This window comes from Typopeltis vanoorti, chromosome 2, assembly GCF_054136105.1.
Source record: "Typopeltis vanoorti isolate ZY-2024b chromosome 2, IOZ_Tvanoo_1.0, whole genome shotgun sequence".
NCBI classification, from domain to species: domain Eukaryota; kingdom Metazoa; phylum Arthropoda; class Arachnida; order Uropygi; family Thelyphonidae; genus Typopeltis; species Typopeltis vanoorti.
Genome location: NC_143550.1, coordinates 61190019 through 61209891, shown reverse-complemented (window position 1 = coordinate 61209891; position 19873 = coordinate 61190019). Strand labels below are relative to the sequence as shown.

At 35.8% G+C, this 19873-nt stretch overlaps 1 protein-coding gene across 1 annotated transcript in view; it reads right to left on the bottom strand.

Annotated features, from left to right (window-relative positions):
• The window catches only part of LOC150109077 (protein bicaudal C homolog 1-A-like), a 169488-nt gene that overhangs the window by 124167 nt on the left and 25448 nt on the right, over positions 1 to 19873 (bottom strand). The window contains exon 2 of the mRNA XM_090401568.1: positions 13121 to 13178. Coding sequence (XP_090257694.1) covers positions 13121 to 13178 — 58 coding nt within the window. The remainder of the gene's footprint in view (positions 1 to 13120; positions 13179 to 19873) is intronic.

Genomic DNA, 19873 nt, shown 5'->3' with positions numbered 1-19873 from the left:
AGCCAATATCACCAATCATCTTCATCACACATCTGGGAAGAACACTAGATAAGATTAAAGAAGGTGGAAGCATTTCAATAAATGGCATGAGAATAAACTACCTCTGCTTTGCAGATGACATTGTCCTGATTCAAGAAGACGCAGCAAGGCTGGAACAGACATTGCAAACACTATACACAGAAGGAAAAAGATATGGACTAAATGTCAACTTTGAAAAAACTAAAACAATGATATTCGGACAACAGGAGTTACTGAACAGAGTTACGATAGATAGATTTCAACTGGAAAATGTGGAACACTTCACATATCTTGGATGCCATATGACGCATGACTTGGATCCCAAAAAAAGAGATAAAAATTAGAATAGCCAGAGCAACAACTATTTTAAAAGCCATGGACAAAATATGGAAGAGCCGAGCTATAAAGATGCGAACTAAACTGCACATTGTAGAAACCTGTACCTTCAGCAACATGCTCTATGGATGCGAGGCCTGGGTACTCCTGACAGAATCTGAAAGGAGGATATTGGCATTTGAGAGTAAGTGCTATAGAAAGATCTTGAGAATAAGCTGGATACAGAAAATGAACAATGAGGAAATCTACAGACGGATACAACCAAAAGAAAACCTGATCCAGAAAATAATCAAAAGGAAACTACATCTATTTGGCCATATATGTAGAATGAATGATGAGAGAAAACTAAAAATGTTGCTGTTTGGAATAACTGAAAGAAAGAACAAAAGAGGAAGACCAAACAGAGAATGGGGTGGTGACATTGTCAAATGGTGTGGAAACTCTATACACAAACTGAGTCATCTTGCACAAAATAGAATGCAATGGAAGAATCATATCAAGATGGCAGCAGACACTACGGGCATTGGACCCATGGTTGTTGTTGATGATATTCAGTACAGACCAGTCATATGTCTGTCATCAAGTTCACTTTACACATCCACAAATGGCATAAAATTCCTCTTGCACAACTTGTGCATTGACATATTTTTAATAAGTCAATACACAAGTTGTGCAAGAAGAATAATTTGTATCTATCATATGACTATATGAGACAAGTTTTCACTTATTCCAGCAACTCATGCTTCTTGCGATATTATCCATTCCTGCCAAAACAAGCATTTTTCATTTACCCATCTTTTGCATCCTTAATCTTCACCTGGGAAATGATTTCATTATTAGAATCAGTAGTGTAGAATACTCTCCCTTAATGAATCCGATTCCTTGGATGCGTGACGTGATAGTAATAATACTTATGCTCTTATTGAGCACTACTCTTCCGTTATATCTCTTCTTTTGCTTATCCGTTGTAACTACTCAACATTTCTCCAGTCATGATCCTCTGCCAAAATGAAGATTTTTGCAGAGGATTCCAGAGGTTACTTGTGTGGTTCCAATACCAAGGTCTTCCCTAGGACTCTGTTCAGAGATTTCTGCTTAATCTATAGGTAGATGATATAGTTCATTTAAGAAAATATCTGACTGTTTGCAGATGATGCTAAATTGGTAAGAGAAATGTCAGGAAAAACTGAAGTAATGTTGTTTTAGGAGAATTTGAATAATTTAATGCTCTGAGAAAATAAATGGAGATGCAAGTTAAATGATGCAAAGTCACAGTCATGTACTTTGGCCAAAGATGAAGCAAGATGTATCATATTAGAGCTATACTCAAGTAGGTGTAAGAGACAATATGGAAATGTTGGTGAACAGTGAGCTGATTTATGGGAAAATTGTAAAAAGTCTGTACCCAGAAAACTGCTGCCTGAAGAGGACAATTACTTAGTTTCACTGGGCACAGTACTAATCAGAAGATGGATGCATTTCTGTACATAGAATGTGATGTGGCCACCTGGACATTGTGTTATAAGGATATATTGGAATAAAAAATAAATACAGAGGAATGCAACTGTCTTGTCTTAGGACCACAATATGAAGTACAAAGAGAATGCATTCTGAGGAGCTTGTAAGATCCTCAGGAAAAAAGGTAACATCAAGACACAGAAGTTGATAAAAGAAGTTCACTGATATACAGCAGAGATATTATATAAGATAAGACTGAAGAATGAGAGGCCATCCCTGCAAATTGTACTAGGGTCACGTAAGGAAGAGCAAGGGAGATTTGTTACATGGCAAGTAGTGAATGAGTAGAATGGCCAGGGATGCATGATCAATATATCCTATTATGATTAGTCTCGACTCCATAGAGGCCCAGAAACAGTACAAAAAAAACTTATTTTATACTGTACCAACTTGTCTGTTGGTAAACCTAGAAGTGCTACTAAAATATTTTCATCTATCAATTTTTTTAACCTGCACTGTACAATTTATATTTCTATAACTACATCAAAAATGAAATACTGTAAGACAAACATTTTAATTAAGAAATTACAGTTTATCATTTGTCCCCTTTTTTGTGTGTGTGCATGCACACTTCCCATCCACTAAAGGCAGGGAAATTATAGTATACAAGTATACCATATGCAGGTTAAGAATGAATTGTAATTTTATTTTTTATACTCTGGAAACCCTGCTCCAGAGATACATAACATGGAACTTTATATATAAATGTTGTAGTATGACCAGTAAGGGAAGGTTGGAGAGACAAGAGATTTTGCTAACGTTTTGGATAATTTATAGTAGGAAGAGTCAATGATATCTACTGTAGGTATTGGGGGGGGGCAGCAACTGAAGGGCTTGAGTTTTTTGTGATATCAGGAGGCCAGGAAGAAACTGAATAGGCTTTCTTCCTACCCTCTTGATATCACAACAAAACCTCAAAACTCCTCAAATAAAGGATTAAATAAGAATATAATTTTAGAATATAAGAATTAAATAAGAATATAATATAAGATTAAAATAATGAGGGATTTATTATCCCCTTAACTTAAGAATATAATTTCTTGGCATTTTTAATTTGATATAGACTGTTGTACTACTTGTATACTGAAAAATAATTTTTGTCATTGAAATAACTGAGCAGCACCACCACAGTCTACTGATGAACTCAAGAACAAAACTGATCAACTTCTGATCAATCATAGAGCTTAGTGGATAGAAGGAAGAGGGAAGACATAAATTGGTAAGGGGTAATCACCAGATTAGTGTGGATGAGATTTTTTTTTATATAGAATATCTAGAGAGGGGAGAATGAGAGACCATCCCTGGAAGCTGTAGGTGGGTATGAGAAAATGTTTTGCATGGAGACTGGTAGGTGATTGGGAATGTATTGCCTGAGAGTGTGGTGAGTGTAGGGACAGTGAATGCATTTAAGTCAATGTACAATGAGATGTGCATGTGAGAGTGGGACCTCCCACAATGAGTCTCTTGACTCCATGGAGGTCTGTTAACCTCCATGTTAACCTTCAACCTAGTGCAGAAACTTGTTACAATATAATTATTTAAACGTCTCCATAGACCCAAGACAACTCACTGTATGAGGACCACACTATTATTCATTCAATATTTATTACACTTGGTCATTTAATGAAAACATACTCATCTTCAGCAATCCATCTTATTCCACTCATTTGCTATTTTCCAAGCAAAAAAGTAATATCTTCACTAGTCACACTTATTTCTAGGATTAGCCTTAGTTCCATCTCCCCACACTCTCCTGTAATGTTTTTCTTTTACATCTATATTTACAAAAAAAAAAAAAAAAAATTCCATTTAGCAACTTATGCTTCTATCATAGTCTCACCTTCCCACCTATCAAACCAAATTTTGTAACTCAAACTAGAAATATATTTTCATAGGAAGCACTCCTCAGTTCTGTCACCAGCTTGGCTCCTTGCCTCTCAAATTACCTTCCCATCTCCAAAATCTGAGCAATAACCTATGTATGATCACATCAAAACTTCACTCAGAGGAGTGAAACTGCCTTATAGAGGTTCTTAACACCTAAAAACTCAGGTGTTCCCAATCAGAGTACCACTGATACTGAATGGGCTACAGAAGTTCTCCACATTTACATGCAATAGAAGCTGTGTGTAACAATAGCAGAAGCAGGGACTTCTATTTTCTCATATAATGTAATCCTGTGGCTTCCTCTTTCAGAGGGTTGCAGCTGATGAACAGTCTGCTTCCATGCCTCTATCTCTTGCTTCTGTAAGAGTCTTGCTTGTCCAATCTTTGATGTTGTCTTTCCATTGCAGTCCGGGTCTTCCTCTCCTTCCCTTCACCATCCCCTGCAATACTATTCTGGGAAGCTCTCTAGAAAAACTCATCAAATGTCCTGCAAATGTTATTTTTCTTCTTTGGATAATAGCCATATAGTCTCTTTTCATTGTGAATCTAAAGAGCCTCTTCATTGCTCACTCTTTCAGTCCAGCTGATATGATCCATTTTTCTCAAGCACCACATTTCAAATGCATTCAATCAGTCACTCATCTCCTTATTGATCATCCAGGACTCTCATCTATACGTCCTCATGCTCCAGATCATTGTCTTGAGAATTCTTACATTTCAACTGTTTGTTCAGATTTCTGTTTCCTAATATGTGATATATTTGGAAAAATGCTGCTTTTGCTTTTTTAATTCTGTTTTAATTTCATAATTAGATCTATTGTCTTCTGTTATCCAACTCCCAAGGTATTCAAAACTTTTTCACATTTTCTATTCTTTATCTGTTCAAAATGATTTCCATCCTATCATTTCCTTTCTTTGAAATCATCATCACTTTTGTTTTCTGAATGTTTTATTTTCATTTTATCTCTCTCATTTCCAACCCTGTTCAGTCTGTTCAAAATTCTTTGCAAGCCTTCCTCTGTTTCACTCATAAGTACAATGTCATCTGCATATCTTATATTATTTATCAGATGTCCATTTATCTTTATTCCATCCTTCAGATCTTCCAAGGTCTCCCTTATCATCCATTCAGTATAGACATTAAAAAAGAGTGGGGACATCTCACACCCTTTCTTATGGGGATCCATTCAGTATCCTCTCCTTCAAATCTGACCCTGGCTTCTTGAGTTTTGTATATTCTGAACAGAATTCTCATAATATTTTTATCTATTCCTATGTTATGCAAAATATCAAATAAAACAGAGTGATTTACATTATCGAAAGCTGTCTCATAATCCACAAAGCATAGATATATTATTATTATTATTATTAAACAAGACCTCATGGAGTCAAAGACTCATCTAGGAGGTCCTTTTATCTCACACACATCTCATCATACCGGGTCTTAAACACATTCAAACTCCTTGCAGACACCACACTCTCAGGCAAGGCATTCCAATCATTCACAACTCTGCACGAAAAAAACCTGCCTCTCACTCCCCTACTCACACCCTCTTTATACAGTTTCCAGGGATGACCTCTGGTTCTCCCCTGATCTCCCACTATTCGCTGTAGAACTTCTCCACCATTGATCCTATAGCAACCCCTTACCAACTTGTAGGTCTCTATCATATCTCCCCTCTTCCTTCTCTCCACTAGTCTCTGCAAATTACATCTTTTCAATCTTTCCTCATACTCGACATTCCAGAGGTCAGAAACTACCTTAGTCAGTCGCCTTTGGACCCTTTCCAACATCTCTTCATCCTTCTGAAAACCAGGTGACCAAATCTGGGCACAACAGTCCATGTGTGGCCTAATCAAAGCCTTATACAATGGAACAAGAATCTCCCTACTTCTACACGTCAGTGTCCTCCTCATCATTCCCAGAAGTCTTTGTGTTGTCTTCACAATTTTGGCGATGTGACCCCTAAATTTTAGATTCTTATCCACTATCACTCCCAGATCTCTTATTTCCTCTACTTCCAACAATATATTCTTACCAAGCATAAATTCTGCATCCCATCTTTGTTTTCCAAATTTTAAAACCTTACATTTTGCAACATTGAACTCACATCCCCATTTGCTTGCCCAATCACTCAATTTATTCAAGTCTTCTTGCAAGGCCACAACATCTTCACTACTCTTTATGGTTCGTCCCAACTTTGCATCATCTGCAAACAACTGAATATCTCCATCCAAATCTTCGCCAATATCATTAATAATTAATATAAACCTGGTTCCACTGTTTCTCCTGAAACCAAACTGTGCTTCATTTAATTCCCTCTCTATCGCCTGTTCCATTCTTTTATATATTATGTTGATTAGGACTTTTGCAACGTGGCTAATCAAGAGCTGATAGTTCTGTGCTTGATGCAATCCATCGTTCCAGTACTCTTGGGAATAGGAATAAAAATAGATATTACGAAGTCTTTAGGTATTCTATCCTCCTCCAGACTTCTATTAAAGATGATGGGTAGAAGTTTTATTCCTTCCTTTCTCAATGGCTTCAGCAGCTCCTTGAATATCATCCACTCCTGGAACTTTCCTATCCTTTATTCTTTTAATGGCTGCTTCGGTTTCCCATTCCTTAATTTCTGGAGCATCATTATTTTCTGTCTGATCACATTCCAGATTATCTTCATCTCCATAAAGTTCTGTAACATACTTCTTCCATCTTATCATTTTTTTCCAACAAAATCTTTTCTCTTTCATCCTTCAAAGCACTGCTTTTTTTCCTTCTCTTCTTCCCTGAAATCAAGTTCAAGCCTTTATAGATCTTTCTCATATCCTTTGCTGTATCATTTTCCTCTATTTCCTTGCAGACCTGATTGTGCCAGTCTTCCTTTGCCTTTTTAGCCAGAATTTTTACTTGTTTATTGATCTCTTTATACCTGACTTGGGCTTCATTGCTGTTCTCATTCTTCCATTTTCTTCTTTTGTCCATTTTTTTCTATCACTTCCTCACTAATCCAGGGCTTCCTTCCTCTCCTCTCTGCCTCACCTAGCAGACCTTTAGCACATCCCTTAATTTTCTCTCTTAGATCAGTCCAGATTACTTCTAGGGGTCTATCAGTATCAATACTGCTGATCTTATTTTCTAGTTCAGCTTGATATTTCTCTCTGATATCTTTTCTTTTTAGTCCATCAATTCTTATTTTTTCTACTTGCAATTTCTTTATTTATTCATTTTAAACTGATTTTTACTTCAATTGTGAGCAGGTTATGGTCACTATTGCAGTCTGTTCCAGGATATGTTTTTGTATTTTTTTTATTACATTTCTATATCTTGAGTTAATATATAATCAATCTGATTTCTTCACCTCTCTGTCCAGGTGCTCTCCAAGTATACAGTCTTCTCTCATGTTGTTGAAAAACCAGGTGTTGGTCACTATCAATTCGTGTTTTCTGCAAAACTCCACCAGTTTATCTCCCCTTTCACTTTTTTCTCCTAAGCCCCAAGGGCCCACCAGACCATCCTTGCTTCCTTTCCTTATCTTTGCATTCACATCTCCCATTACTATCACTATATCTGTTATTTTTCAAATGTAAACATTCCTCTATTTGTTGATAGATCTCTTCAACTTCTTCATCTGTATAATCTATTGTTGTTAAGTATACTTGAATTATGAGGATATTTCTAGATTTGGCCTTAATTTTCAAAGCAATCACTCTTTCAGATCTCTGCCAATATCCCTCCACCATATCGGCTATCCTTTTATCCAACATTATTCCAACATCCCTTTGATGTTCTTCTCCTCCTGAGTAAATAAATCTAAATCCATCATCTGTTCTTATATCTCCTTTCCATCTAACCTCTGACAGTCCAAGAACTGATATCTTCATTATTTTCATTTCTCTGATCACATTGGCCATCTTCCCTGCTTGATACATTGAATTAACATTCAAGGTGCCCATATTTGTATTTTATTTGAGGTTCATTTTCTTATGTTGCATCCTTACATTAGCTCTAGAACTTCCAGGAGGCTTTGATCCTGCAGCATCATTTGAGGTCTTATCCACCTGGGACTCCAACATAGATCTACAAACCCCCTCCCTGGTAGCATACTGCACAAGATCAGACCCAGGGATCCTATCTGTTCTTGTGCATAATTCATTCTTCCATATAGACTTGTTCATCATTACTTGGAGAAAGAGAAAAAGTATGCATGGTGGTTTTCCATTGCCTTCCATACAGCTTGGACATTTCCTTTCAACCAGATATAATGGTTATACTGCCATGACTCTGTATCTTCAGCTCGGGTACCCTGGGATCGCCAGTTCCTGTGCACACCTAGATGTGCCCCTGGGGGACTATTTTCTCATAATGATTGAGATTTAATGTAAGACTGAATGAGTTTCCCATTTTTTAATATGCAAATGCTAACATGGATTTTTTTTACTATTGTTAAAAATGCTATAGAGTCAAAGACTGTATGGGAACTAATGAAAGAAATTAATCTAAACTGATTTAGATCTTTCAAATGGTTTTTATTGTAGGCACAAGCAATGCTAAGTAAGAAGCAGTTCCCATACAGTCTTTGACTATGAGAACTGGTTGTGAAACATGTTTATGATTGTCTATAATTATTTCCTTACTTCTTTATAGACAATCATAAAGATGTTTCACAAGTGCATTAGTTAACACTATCTGTTGTTATAACAATTATATTTTATAATAATGTGATGGTCGAGTTAGACAAGGGGAATGGACACATCATGATACTTTTGAACTTTACTCAAGCTTTTTTGACAGGATTCAGCATGGAGGGCTGTTGCATAAGTTGAAGATATGGGATTGGATTATGAATTACTAGTATATGGATAAGAGGATGGCTGGCTGACACATGTGATGCATGAAAGGTGTGAGTTTGCAGGATTTAAAGTGATCAGTTGTGTACTCCAAGGATCAGTCCTTTGTCTATTGTTATTCAATCTTAAACAATAATGACATTGGGAAGGATTTAAAAGGGGGATGCATCATCAGCAAATCACTTACCAGTGATTTGCTGATGATGCAAAAGATAAACAGGGTCACTTAAGGATCAAAGCCAAATAACTGGGAGATCTCCACATTGCCTTTTCAGGAATGCAGAGAACCGACTAGGGCTTCTTACCTAATGTCAATCTTCATCTTCATGTGGTGTACCCCATTAGTAGGTATCTACTGGTTACTGAACAAACAAGGATGGGCCGACAACTTTGGACTTAGCCAAGCAATTTGCACTGTCTAACTTAAATCACAAATGCATATGATAGTACAACAAGATTTCATGCTGACTGGAGTGTTGCTTGGTGACAAAACAAGCAGAGAATAACAGTGGTATTTCCCTACTGAGTGTTACTGGTAAGATTTATGTAAGCATACTCGAAAAAAAAGATTGAGAAAGATTGTGGAAAAGAAATTTGAAGAACAAGCTGGATTTATACCAAATAGACATTGTCAAGATCATAGTCTCACTTTAAGACAAATAGATGAGAAATCGTGGGAAATATGACAAGAATCTATACTTGAGTTTTGTAGATCTGGAAAAGGCACATGACAAGGTGCTCAGAGAAAAGCTTTACAAAACACTAAAATTACATGGAGTAAATGGAACATTATACACAGCAAACAGTCTATATTTAAGTTGTAAGCCATCAGTTAGAATTAAAGGAAATACAGGAAGACAGTTCAATATAAAATCAGGGGTAAGACAAGGATGCACATTACCTCCACTCTTAATCATCTATATTGCATAATATGGATCACATTATGAAAGAAAGGCATTAAGTCTGATATTAGAACTGGAGATGTCAAACTTAGCTCTACTTTATGCAGATGATGCTGTACTTCTAAATACATCTAATGCAAATCTAAAGAATTATTTAATTAAATTGAATAAATAAAGCTGTAACAAATATGGCATGAAATCAGCAGTAAAAAAACCAAAACTATGAAAATAGGCAGGAGCATAGAAAACTTCAGCTACGTTATGAATAAAAATCCTATAGAACAAGTAAAATATTTCAGCTATTTAGGTGCAGTTTTTGTTAAAGATGGTAAGTTAAATCTGGAAATAGACAACAGAATAAGCAAAGCTGGTATGGCAGGCAGTCAGCTGAATAAATTTTATGGAGTAAGAGAGAAATTAGCCAAAACCTAGCAGTGTACAAGTTATTGTTCAAACCAGTTTTAAGTTGTGGATCTGAAAGTTGGGTTAGAAATAAAGCACTTAATCAAAGGACTAGAGACCACAGATATGAGGATTCTGAGAAAAATTAGGAGAGTGGACCGATGGCATCAATGGCAGAATCATATTAAAAATGAAGACATTAGAAAGGAACTTTACATGTGTCAGCAAAGGTTAGCAAAACAGGTGTTTGATGCCAAGATGGTAAAAAGAGACCCAGAAGAAGACCAAGATCTAGGTGGATTGATTCAGTCAGAAGTGCTTTAGAAGCATGAATTGTTATATGTGACAATATGGGAGTTCTTAGAAGTAACAGACCGATTTGGAGGAAAATTGTTGATAGATTAATAAAGTAAAGTGAATCGTGTAGTGCTATCATAATAACCTGAACACCCCCCCCCCACCTTGAGGATACAATATCAGGAAATTGATGATGATGCAAAGACAGACAGGGTAATCAGGAATGCAACCGACTTACAAAATGATTTGAATAAGCTGGAATTGTGGGCACATAAAATGGATATCATTAAAATGTTAATATATGTACATTTATGCACTTGTTTGTATTTAGATATCCATCCAATGCATATTATAACAATGGACATATCCCAGTTCTCATGGTTGTTCACTGCAGCTCTTGAAGCAATTTTGGTTTTTCTTGTGTATCATAAAAGAAAAAAAATTGGTGATACATATTTTTGCCATAAATACGTACATATACAGTATATATTTATGCATCTAATCATATTATTCTATATATTCTGTTCTTCGTAATAGATGTATTATATTTAATTTTTAATAAATGAATTTTTCAGAAGATATCGTGCAGCTTGTAACTATCTGAAAAACTTGTGGCTCTTGGGACTAGGAAACTTGGCCCTTCCTGGCATATTATATAGCTATATAGCAAAGACTGCTGATACAACTCAGCAGATAACTGTAATAGTGAAATGAATACTGATATATAAAGATAAGGAAGCCATTTTGTCTCTTTACAAGGCCTCACCTGGATTGTATGTAGATATGGTCTCCAAAAATGATGCAGGTACAGTGGAGAGGAGTGTTAAAGATAATATTGAATGTGAAATGTAGATTATGAAAAGTTGAGAACTGGTGGACTGCAGGCTAGAAAACAAGAGAAAGAGGTTATATGACATACCTATAAATTTCTTAAAAGGTCATGTACCCTCTCACCTCTGCTTTTTGTTATATATATATATATAAATAAAATTATAATCTGGAAACAGTATAACTCATTTGGTATACAAATAATCTCACAAATGAAGATACACTACTATTTGCAGATGATCAAATAGTATTAGCTACATCAGAAAATGATTTACCAAAGATCATTAAAATCATTAAATGATATCTCAAAACAATATAATATGACAATATCTAAAGAAAAAACAAAAATAATGGCATTTAAAGGAGAAAACCCAATAAGAAGTAAAATAGTGATAGATAATAAAACACTAGAACAAGTAAATACTTTCAGATACTTGGGATGTGATTTATCATATGAAGAAGAAAAAGACATGAACACCAAAATATCAAACTTTGTCAAAGTAAATGGCATAATGAATAATATATTTAAGCCATCCCTAGTACAAAAACACACTAGAATCAAGACTATATAATGTCTTATCAAAACCAACTACTATATGGAAGTGAAACATAGACCATAAAAAGGAAAGATGAAAAACGAATTCAAACAGCAGAAATGAAGTTTCTCAGAAAAACAGCTGGATATACCAAGTGGGACTATAAAACAAATGAAGAAATTTTACAATCCCTGAATATAAACCCAATTAATTACTACATAAGACAATATAAACAAAAATGGATAGAACATTTAAATCGAATGGACAACAACAGACTACCAAAAATACTATACCAATACAAAATAAGTGGAAAAAGAAGAATCGGAAGACAAAGAAAGAGACACAATGAGACCGGAACAGGCCACTTGGGCTAAAATCCGTGTTAGGAAGAAGATGGAGGGTGGGGAAAGAATGAGAGGGCATCCATGGAAACTGAGAATGAATGCAATCAAGGAAGAGATCAGGAGCTAAACTTTTTTTCTTAGAACAGTGCATGGCTTGCCTTTGGGAGTTGTGAGTTCAAGAGGAGTTGAATAAACTAGGTGAGTGGGCAAGTGAGTGCATTGACACTAAGGTTTTAAAAATTTGGGAAGCAAAGACAGGATGCAATATATACAATTAGTGCGGATATCTTAGAGGAAATAGAGGAGATGAGGGATCTGGAGGTGATGGTGGATCAGGACCTAAACCTTCACGGACACATTGTTGAAATTATGAAGCAGTTTATGATGTGGAAGACACTGATGTATAGAAGTAAAGATGCTATGGTTTCACTGCACAAGGCTTTGATCAAGCTACATATGAATTACTGCACACAGATTTGATCTCCTGATTTTTAAAACCAGACCTGATTGACTACGGTTGTTTATGGTCTCCCAAATATCAAAAATGAAGACAGATGGAAGAAATGCAATTGGCAGAGTCAAGTGGATAAGGGAGGAGGAGGAGAGATAATACACATAAGTTGGTGAAGAGTTATGGGATTAATGTGGGTGAAGATTTCCATAGAATGGGATAGACAAGGGGAAGCCATCCCTGGAAGCTGTATAAGAAGGATGTGTGTGTGTGAGACGAAAGTGAGGTGGTTTGAATGGAGAGTAGTAAGGTGATTGGAATGCACTGCCTGAGAATGTTGAGTGCAGAGATAGCAAATGCATTTAAGGGAAGACTGTATGACACTGGGACCTCTCATGATGAGTCTTGACTATGGAGGTCTGATGATGAGGATCAATTACATAAACAGGAATCAGAGCTATGGAACTGAAAATATTAGGGTTATTTAGAATTAACACTGAGGCAGATATATTATATTTAACACATCTTCTTCACTCTATAGCTAATATTTACATTTTGCTCACATTCTTGTCAAGATTTAACTCCATGTCTTGACTAAAGCACATGTTTTGACAAGGCTGCAGATAATATTCAAATTATTCATTTCACAAGTTAATCTTATTTCTTTTAAACTGGATTCTTATATATAGTACATACTTTCATCCAAACTTTGCTACAAATTAATGTTCAACATTCATGAACAATGAAACTTACTTGGATTATACTGATCCACATCTTTGAGCTCAAATATTAATGCCAATGGAAGATGTTTCTGCAAATGTGAGTTTCAACATAAAAATTATTTAAGTTACATATATATTAACATCAATTCAACAATCTTAGTACAATTGTAAAAATGTCAATTAGCATCATTAATACAGAAATTTTGCTGAAACTTCATTAATTTTCTTTCAAAATCTATACTACTATTGATTCATCTTCATTTACTGGTTTTATGGTTTATTTATTGCTATTAAATATACATATTTATACCATAATTGCACTTCATTCTCAACACCTCTCTCTTATACATTTTGGCTCAATCAAGTTCAGTCCCAAAGACCATGTCAGCATGAACTAAAAAAGGTAGTTATTTTTTGTGGATCATAAGAACAAAGCCCCCCCCCCACACACACACACCTACAATAAGCATTTTTCTTCTTTTCTCATTTTTGTTATGTTAGCTAGAGGATCACTACATACCAGGCAGCTGGGAAACAGCTCTGGAAAAGATAAGTGCTATTTTGCATAGCATTCATTTTGAGTAGAATCTTGCTAATTTTTGATAGCTTAGTGCAGTGTTTCTCAAACTTCGGATATCCATGTACTCCTTAAATTTTCATTATTACCAAGTACCCCTAATTAATTAATTAAAAAAAATAAATTAATTAAAATTTATTAATTTATAAATTAATTAACTTTAAAATTTTTAAATAAAAATGGATATCAGTTGGTGAGGAGTTATCAATCAAAAATGGACAAGGAAATAGTAAGGGATCAGGGTGGAGAGGGAGACAAGTATAAGGAGATTGGATGGAAGCAGTATTGAATGAATGTCTGAGGATGATCAATACAGGAATGAGATGGCCTGGGATATTGGGTAAGTGGTGATAAAGGAGACTAGATATGGGCAGGTGTGGAGAAATCACAACAAGCAGGTGGCATGGATAGGACTGGCTATAAGCCTAAAGTGAATTGTTTCATTTATTTATGAATGCCAGGATCATCAGAAATAAAGAGACAAATTTGTTTCACTGAGTATATTCAGCACAAATTGTTAGAATAAGGGAAATATGACATCCTGATGGAAATAGAAATGGAAGGGTATGATGTTTTTTGTGAAGATGAAAGAACAGAAAGGAAAGGATAGTGCTGTTGATGATAGCATAGGAATTATGTCCACATAAGGTGGAGATGCAAGACAAAGTTAATCACTGTTTTTTTGGAGAGAGGGGGCAGTATGGTGTGAGGTGTTGTGGATTAGGATGATGTGGCTGTTATTTTAGAGATCTGTTAAATAAAGATGGAAATTGTGTAATAAATGCAAAAGAATACAGTGAAGAGAGATAATATGGAAGTAAATCTGGCAGAGGATGAAATATTAAAGATGAAAAATGGAATATCCCCTGGAAGATGGTTTGCCTGTTGAACTGATCAGAGTTTCTGCTAGTACAGGATTGAAAATGTTACGTGACATCTTTAGACTGATTTGGAGATAGAAGGTGACACCTAATGATCAAACAAAGGAGATTCATAATCATCATGTAGCTTCATCAGTGAGAGGATGCAGTACCATGTCCTTGCAGTTCTCTCTGTTGGTGGCTTTCCTTTCTGTTTGTGCATAGCCATGTGATCCTGTCCATGTTCTTATATCTTCAAACCATGTCCTTTATTTTTTACCTCTTGATCCTTTTCCAATAATTTTTCCTTCTAAGACTGTTAGTACCCTCTGTCCTGCTGAACCTCTCAGTATATGTCCTGTCAATCTCATCTTTCTCTGGATCATTTCCTGTAATAAAGATATGTGTTCTCATTCTCTGTAGGACATATGTATTTGTCACGTAATCTGTCCATAAGATTTTCAGAGCTCTCCTATAGCACCACATTTCAAAATCTGTTGCCTTACTCTCTTCTTGAATACCCAGGTCTTGCTTCCATATGTAAAAACGCCACAGTAATGTTCTTATCATTACTTGTTTCGATACCCACAGAACTTATGAGCAGATGTTTATTTTTCCAGAAGGCTATTTTAGTTATGGCTATTCTTATTTTTATTTTTTTATCTTGCTTTCCATATTCAGCAAAGTAGGTGTCTAAATATTTGTATTCTGTTGTATATTCAATTTTAATATTGTTTATGAATATTTCTGGTTCGGATCTATTTTCACTGCTGAAATTTATGAAATCTTCATAAATTTGGTCTTTTTTGCATTTATATTTAATCCAAACTCTTTACGTTCTTCAATTTGTAGCTTCAGTAATTTGATTAATTTGTTTGTTTTATGCTATTAGAACGGTATCATCAGCATATCTAAGACTGTTGTATTTTATACCATTGATACCAATTCCTATTTTTTGTTTTAAAATCTATTTCATCACGGTCTCACTATAGATATTAAATAAATTTGGTGAAAGGATACAACTTTGTCTAACTACTCTTTTTATTTTCACTTCAGAAATTTCAGAGTTAAACAGCTGAATTTTCTGTTCGGCATAAATCATTTTTATAATCTTAAGTACATTATCTTCTAGGTCTAATTTATCTAATATATTGAACATTGTTATGTTTTACCCAGTCAAAGGCCTTCTGAAAGTGTATGAAGCATATATCACGATGGTCTGAAAATTTCTCGGCCTTCATCATAGATGGCAACACTATTGGCACCATTTTTGTTTTTCTATGTTGGTACATCTGTCATAAGCATCCATGGAAAATTGCAAATCACACAAAGCAAAAGTGTTGTCTGTATCCCTTGAAATGGATAAAATTGAGTATCGTGCAGTTATAAAATTCTTTGTAAAAGAAGGCTTGATGCCAAAAGATATTCATTCGAAGTTCATAAAAGTTTATGGGCATTCTTCTCCTTTGTTTTTGACAATTAAGAAATGGGCTGCCGAGTTTAAACATGGCCATTACCACCCTTAAAAATGAACTATGTGAAGGATGTCCAAGAAGTGTAACAACACCAGAAATCATTGATCAAGTGCACAATATGGTATTGGATGACTGGCAAGTCAAAGTGCATGAAATTTCTGAGACTATGTATTTCAAGAGAATGTGCTTTTGAAATGCCAAAGAAGACAAAATCGGTTCCATCAGCAGGAAAGGTCATGGCAGAAGCGTTTTGGGATGCTAAATGCATTTTGTTTATTAATTATTTTGAAAAGGGTAAAACAATAACTGGGGAATATTAATCCAATCTTTTAACCAGACTAGACGAAAAAATTCATTAGAAATTCATTATAATATATTTTGCATGAAGAATTGCAAATGAAAAAGATTTGTGCAAGAAGGGTGCCGTGCTTGCTCACAGCAGATCAAAAATGCACTCGAATAAAAATCTCTGAACAGTGCTTGGAGCATTTTAACAAGAATAAAACTGATTTTTTTTTTTTTTTGGGTGCTTAAGGGTCAAAGCTGTATAACTGAGAGGAGACCTCCACATAGTCTTTAAAGGAATGCAAAGAACCGACCAGGGCTTCTGACCAATGTTCAATCCTCACCTCGTGGTGCACTCTGTTGGGTATCGACCTGGAAACTGAACGAACGAGGATGGGCTGGCAATTTGGGATTTAGCCGAACAAATTGTAATTCTTATTGGCTTAAACTAAAATATACAAAATGATGGTACAACATGACAGAATTCCACGCTGGCTGGGGTGTCGCCCCGTTGTTTTTGCCAGGGAACCAGGACAAACAGCAAAAAGTCAGCTACTGGAACAAATCTGAAAAAACACCGCAACTCAATATCACCAGAGTTAAAGATGGGTACTATCAACATAAGAAGTCTGAATGACAAAGAAATGGAGCTAGCTGAGGAATTAGATAAGTACCAGATCAATATAATAGGGGTGACTGAAACAAAAAAGACAAAAACTGGAGAGACCTTTCTGAGCAATAAATACAAAATGTTATATTCAGGCAATGACAATCAAGGAAAAGAAGGAGTAGCCATTGTATTCAACACTAAACACGAGGCTAATCTTCTTGAATGGAAGGCAGTCTCAAGTAGAGTAATGTGGGCAAATATCAGAATAGGGAACTGGACAATGAGACTTATGTGTGGCTATGGTCCCATAGAAGATTCTACTAGAAGTGGAGGAATTTTTTGAGGATTTAGAGAAAGCATCTGACACAATGAAAAAGGAAAAGTTGGCCCTTTTTGGGGATCTAAATAGCAGAGTAGGAAATGATTGTCAGACATACAAAAATATATTAGGAAAATTTGGAGGAGAAAAGATCAAAGCTAATAATAATAGCAAATATTTGTTGGATTTCTGCTCAGGACATGGACTGGTTATTACTAACACCATGTTCCAACATAAAAATGTGCACAAATTCACATGGAGAGAAGAGGCAAGGAATAAGAAAAGTCTCATTGACTATGTTATTGTTGATGGTGATGTTTTCTCCCTTGTGCAGGACATCGGAATGTACAGAGGATTTGAAATTGAAAGTGATCACTATTTAGTCTTGAGCAGGATAAATTTGAATTTCATATTGAAAAGAATAACATGCAAGAAAGTTTTAAAGCGAATAAAAGTTGAGCGGCTCTCAGATATGAACTGTAGACTAAAATACACAAAGGTTATTGAAGAAAAAATGAAAGAGTTTGAGAACAGGAACCAAACTTTAAAGATTCAGCAGCAAGCCTTGAAGAAAACCTTGATTGATTCAGCCAGAGAGGCATGTGGTGAAGTTGTCTGCAAGGATAGAAAAATCAGAACTCCATGGTGGACACAGGAGGTTAAAGAGACAGTGAAGGAAAAGAAGAAAGCATATCAAAAGTTCCTGGCAAATAAGTCAGCTTGTGCTCTTAGAGAATACAGAGACAAATGTAAGAAAGCTAAACACTGTGTAAAACTAGCTAAACAAAAGTCATGGGAGGACATTGGCAAGAACATAGAAAATAAATATCAAGAAGGTGGCAAAATATTTTGGAGGTTGTTGAAGAAGCTTAGAAATGGAAGAAAGAGTACTGTAAAAAAAGTTAGAGATGATAAAGGTGGCATGAAAACTGGAGAAAAAGATATCCTTGAAGTATGGAGTAATTACTTCGAGAAATTGCTAAATGAAACAAGCAGTGACAGCACAGTGGTAAAAAACACTCGACAGGCATACAGTCAGGAATACATATCCATACTTGAAGTAGAAAAAGCCATCAAAGGCTTAAAACGTGGAAAGGCAGCAGGAGTAGATGATGTTCGACCAGAAATACTGAAGTATGGTGGTATAAAAGTCTTGCAGTGGCTGCACTGCATAGTTCAGAAGGCCTGGACATTCTGAACTCTGCAGTGATTGGAGTAGAGCTCTCATTGTACCCATATATAAAAAGGGAAATAAAACTGAATGTGAGAATTACAGAGGTATTTCAATACTGAGTGTTCCTGGTAAGACATATGCAAGTATACTTGAGAAACGGTTGAGAAGAATTGTAGAAGAAAAGCTTGGTGAAGAACACGCTCGATTCAGGCCAAATAGAGGCTGTCAGGATCAGATCTTCACTTTACGACAAACAGTTCAGAAAACATGGGAATATAACAAAGATCTCTATTTGAGTTTTGTAGATCTGGAAAAGGCATATGATAAGGTGCCAAGAGAGAAGCTATTTAATACGCCACAGTTATATGGTGTCAATGAGGCATTATATCAAGCAATACTTAGTCTGTATTTGAGTTGTAAGTCAACAGTTAGAATTGAAGTACAGGAAGATGTTTAATGTTAAATCTGGTGTGAGACAAGGATGTACATTATCTATATGGATCACATTATGAAGGAAAGTGGTATTAAACATGATATCAAAATTGAGGTGTTAATGTAGCTCTTTGCTTTATGTGGACGATGTTATACTTATCAATAAATCTGCTACGAGTCTGAAAGATTCCTTGACTAAATTGAACAACTGTTGTAATAGATATGGTATGAAGGTCAGAAATAAAAAGACAAAGACAATGAAAATAGGCAAACTCGTTGAAAATGTCAACTGCATTGTGAATGAGAACCTGTGGAACAAGTAAAACACCTACTTAAGGAGAGAATGGAAACAGTAGGAGAGAGGGAAGGAGAGAGAGGTGTGGGAATGCTAGAAGAGATGGAATGAGAAAGATGTATAGGAATGATAGAAGAGGAGAGAATGGGAATAGTAGAAGAGAGAATGAGAGAGTTATGAGAATAATGCAAGAGGAGAGAATAGGATAAGTGGAAGAGAGGGAATGAGAGAGAGTTATGGGAGTGATGGAGGAGGAGAGAATGAAAACAGTAGGAGAGAGGGAATGATGAGAGGTGTAATGTATGGTGACTCAATGATCTGTGGTGTGCAAGATAGGATGCGTGAGGAGCGTTTGCCTGGAGGAACAACAAAGAATGTGGCTATGGCAATTAAGAGGGATGAAAGGATGGATGGGATGATTGTGATGGTGGGCACGAACGACTTGAGAGGCAGTGTAAATCGAGCAGCGAGAGATCTGAAATTCTTGCTTGAAGTTGTGCAAAAGAAAACACAGAGAGGGAAGATTGTGTGTGTGCTGCCCAGGTATGATAGTGACGAGCTGAGCAGAAGAGCAGCAATACTGAATCACATAATAGTCAGAATGTGTGAGAAGAGAGAGTTGGAATACACGGATGCTTGGAGGGTGTTTGAAGACAGAAGGGAACTGTATGCTAGGGACTGCTTGCATTTGAATGAGGAAGGACGAAGGTATCTGGAAAGATTGTTGTTTTCTGAACGATTCAGTGTGTCAATGCAG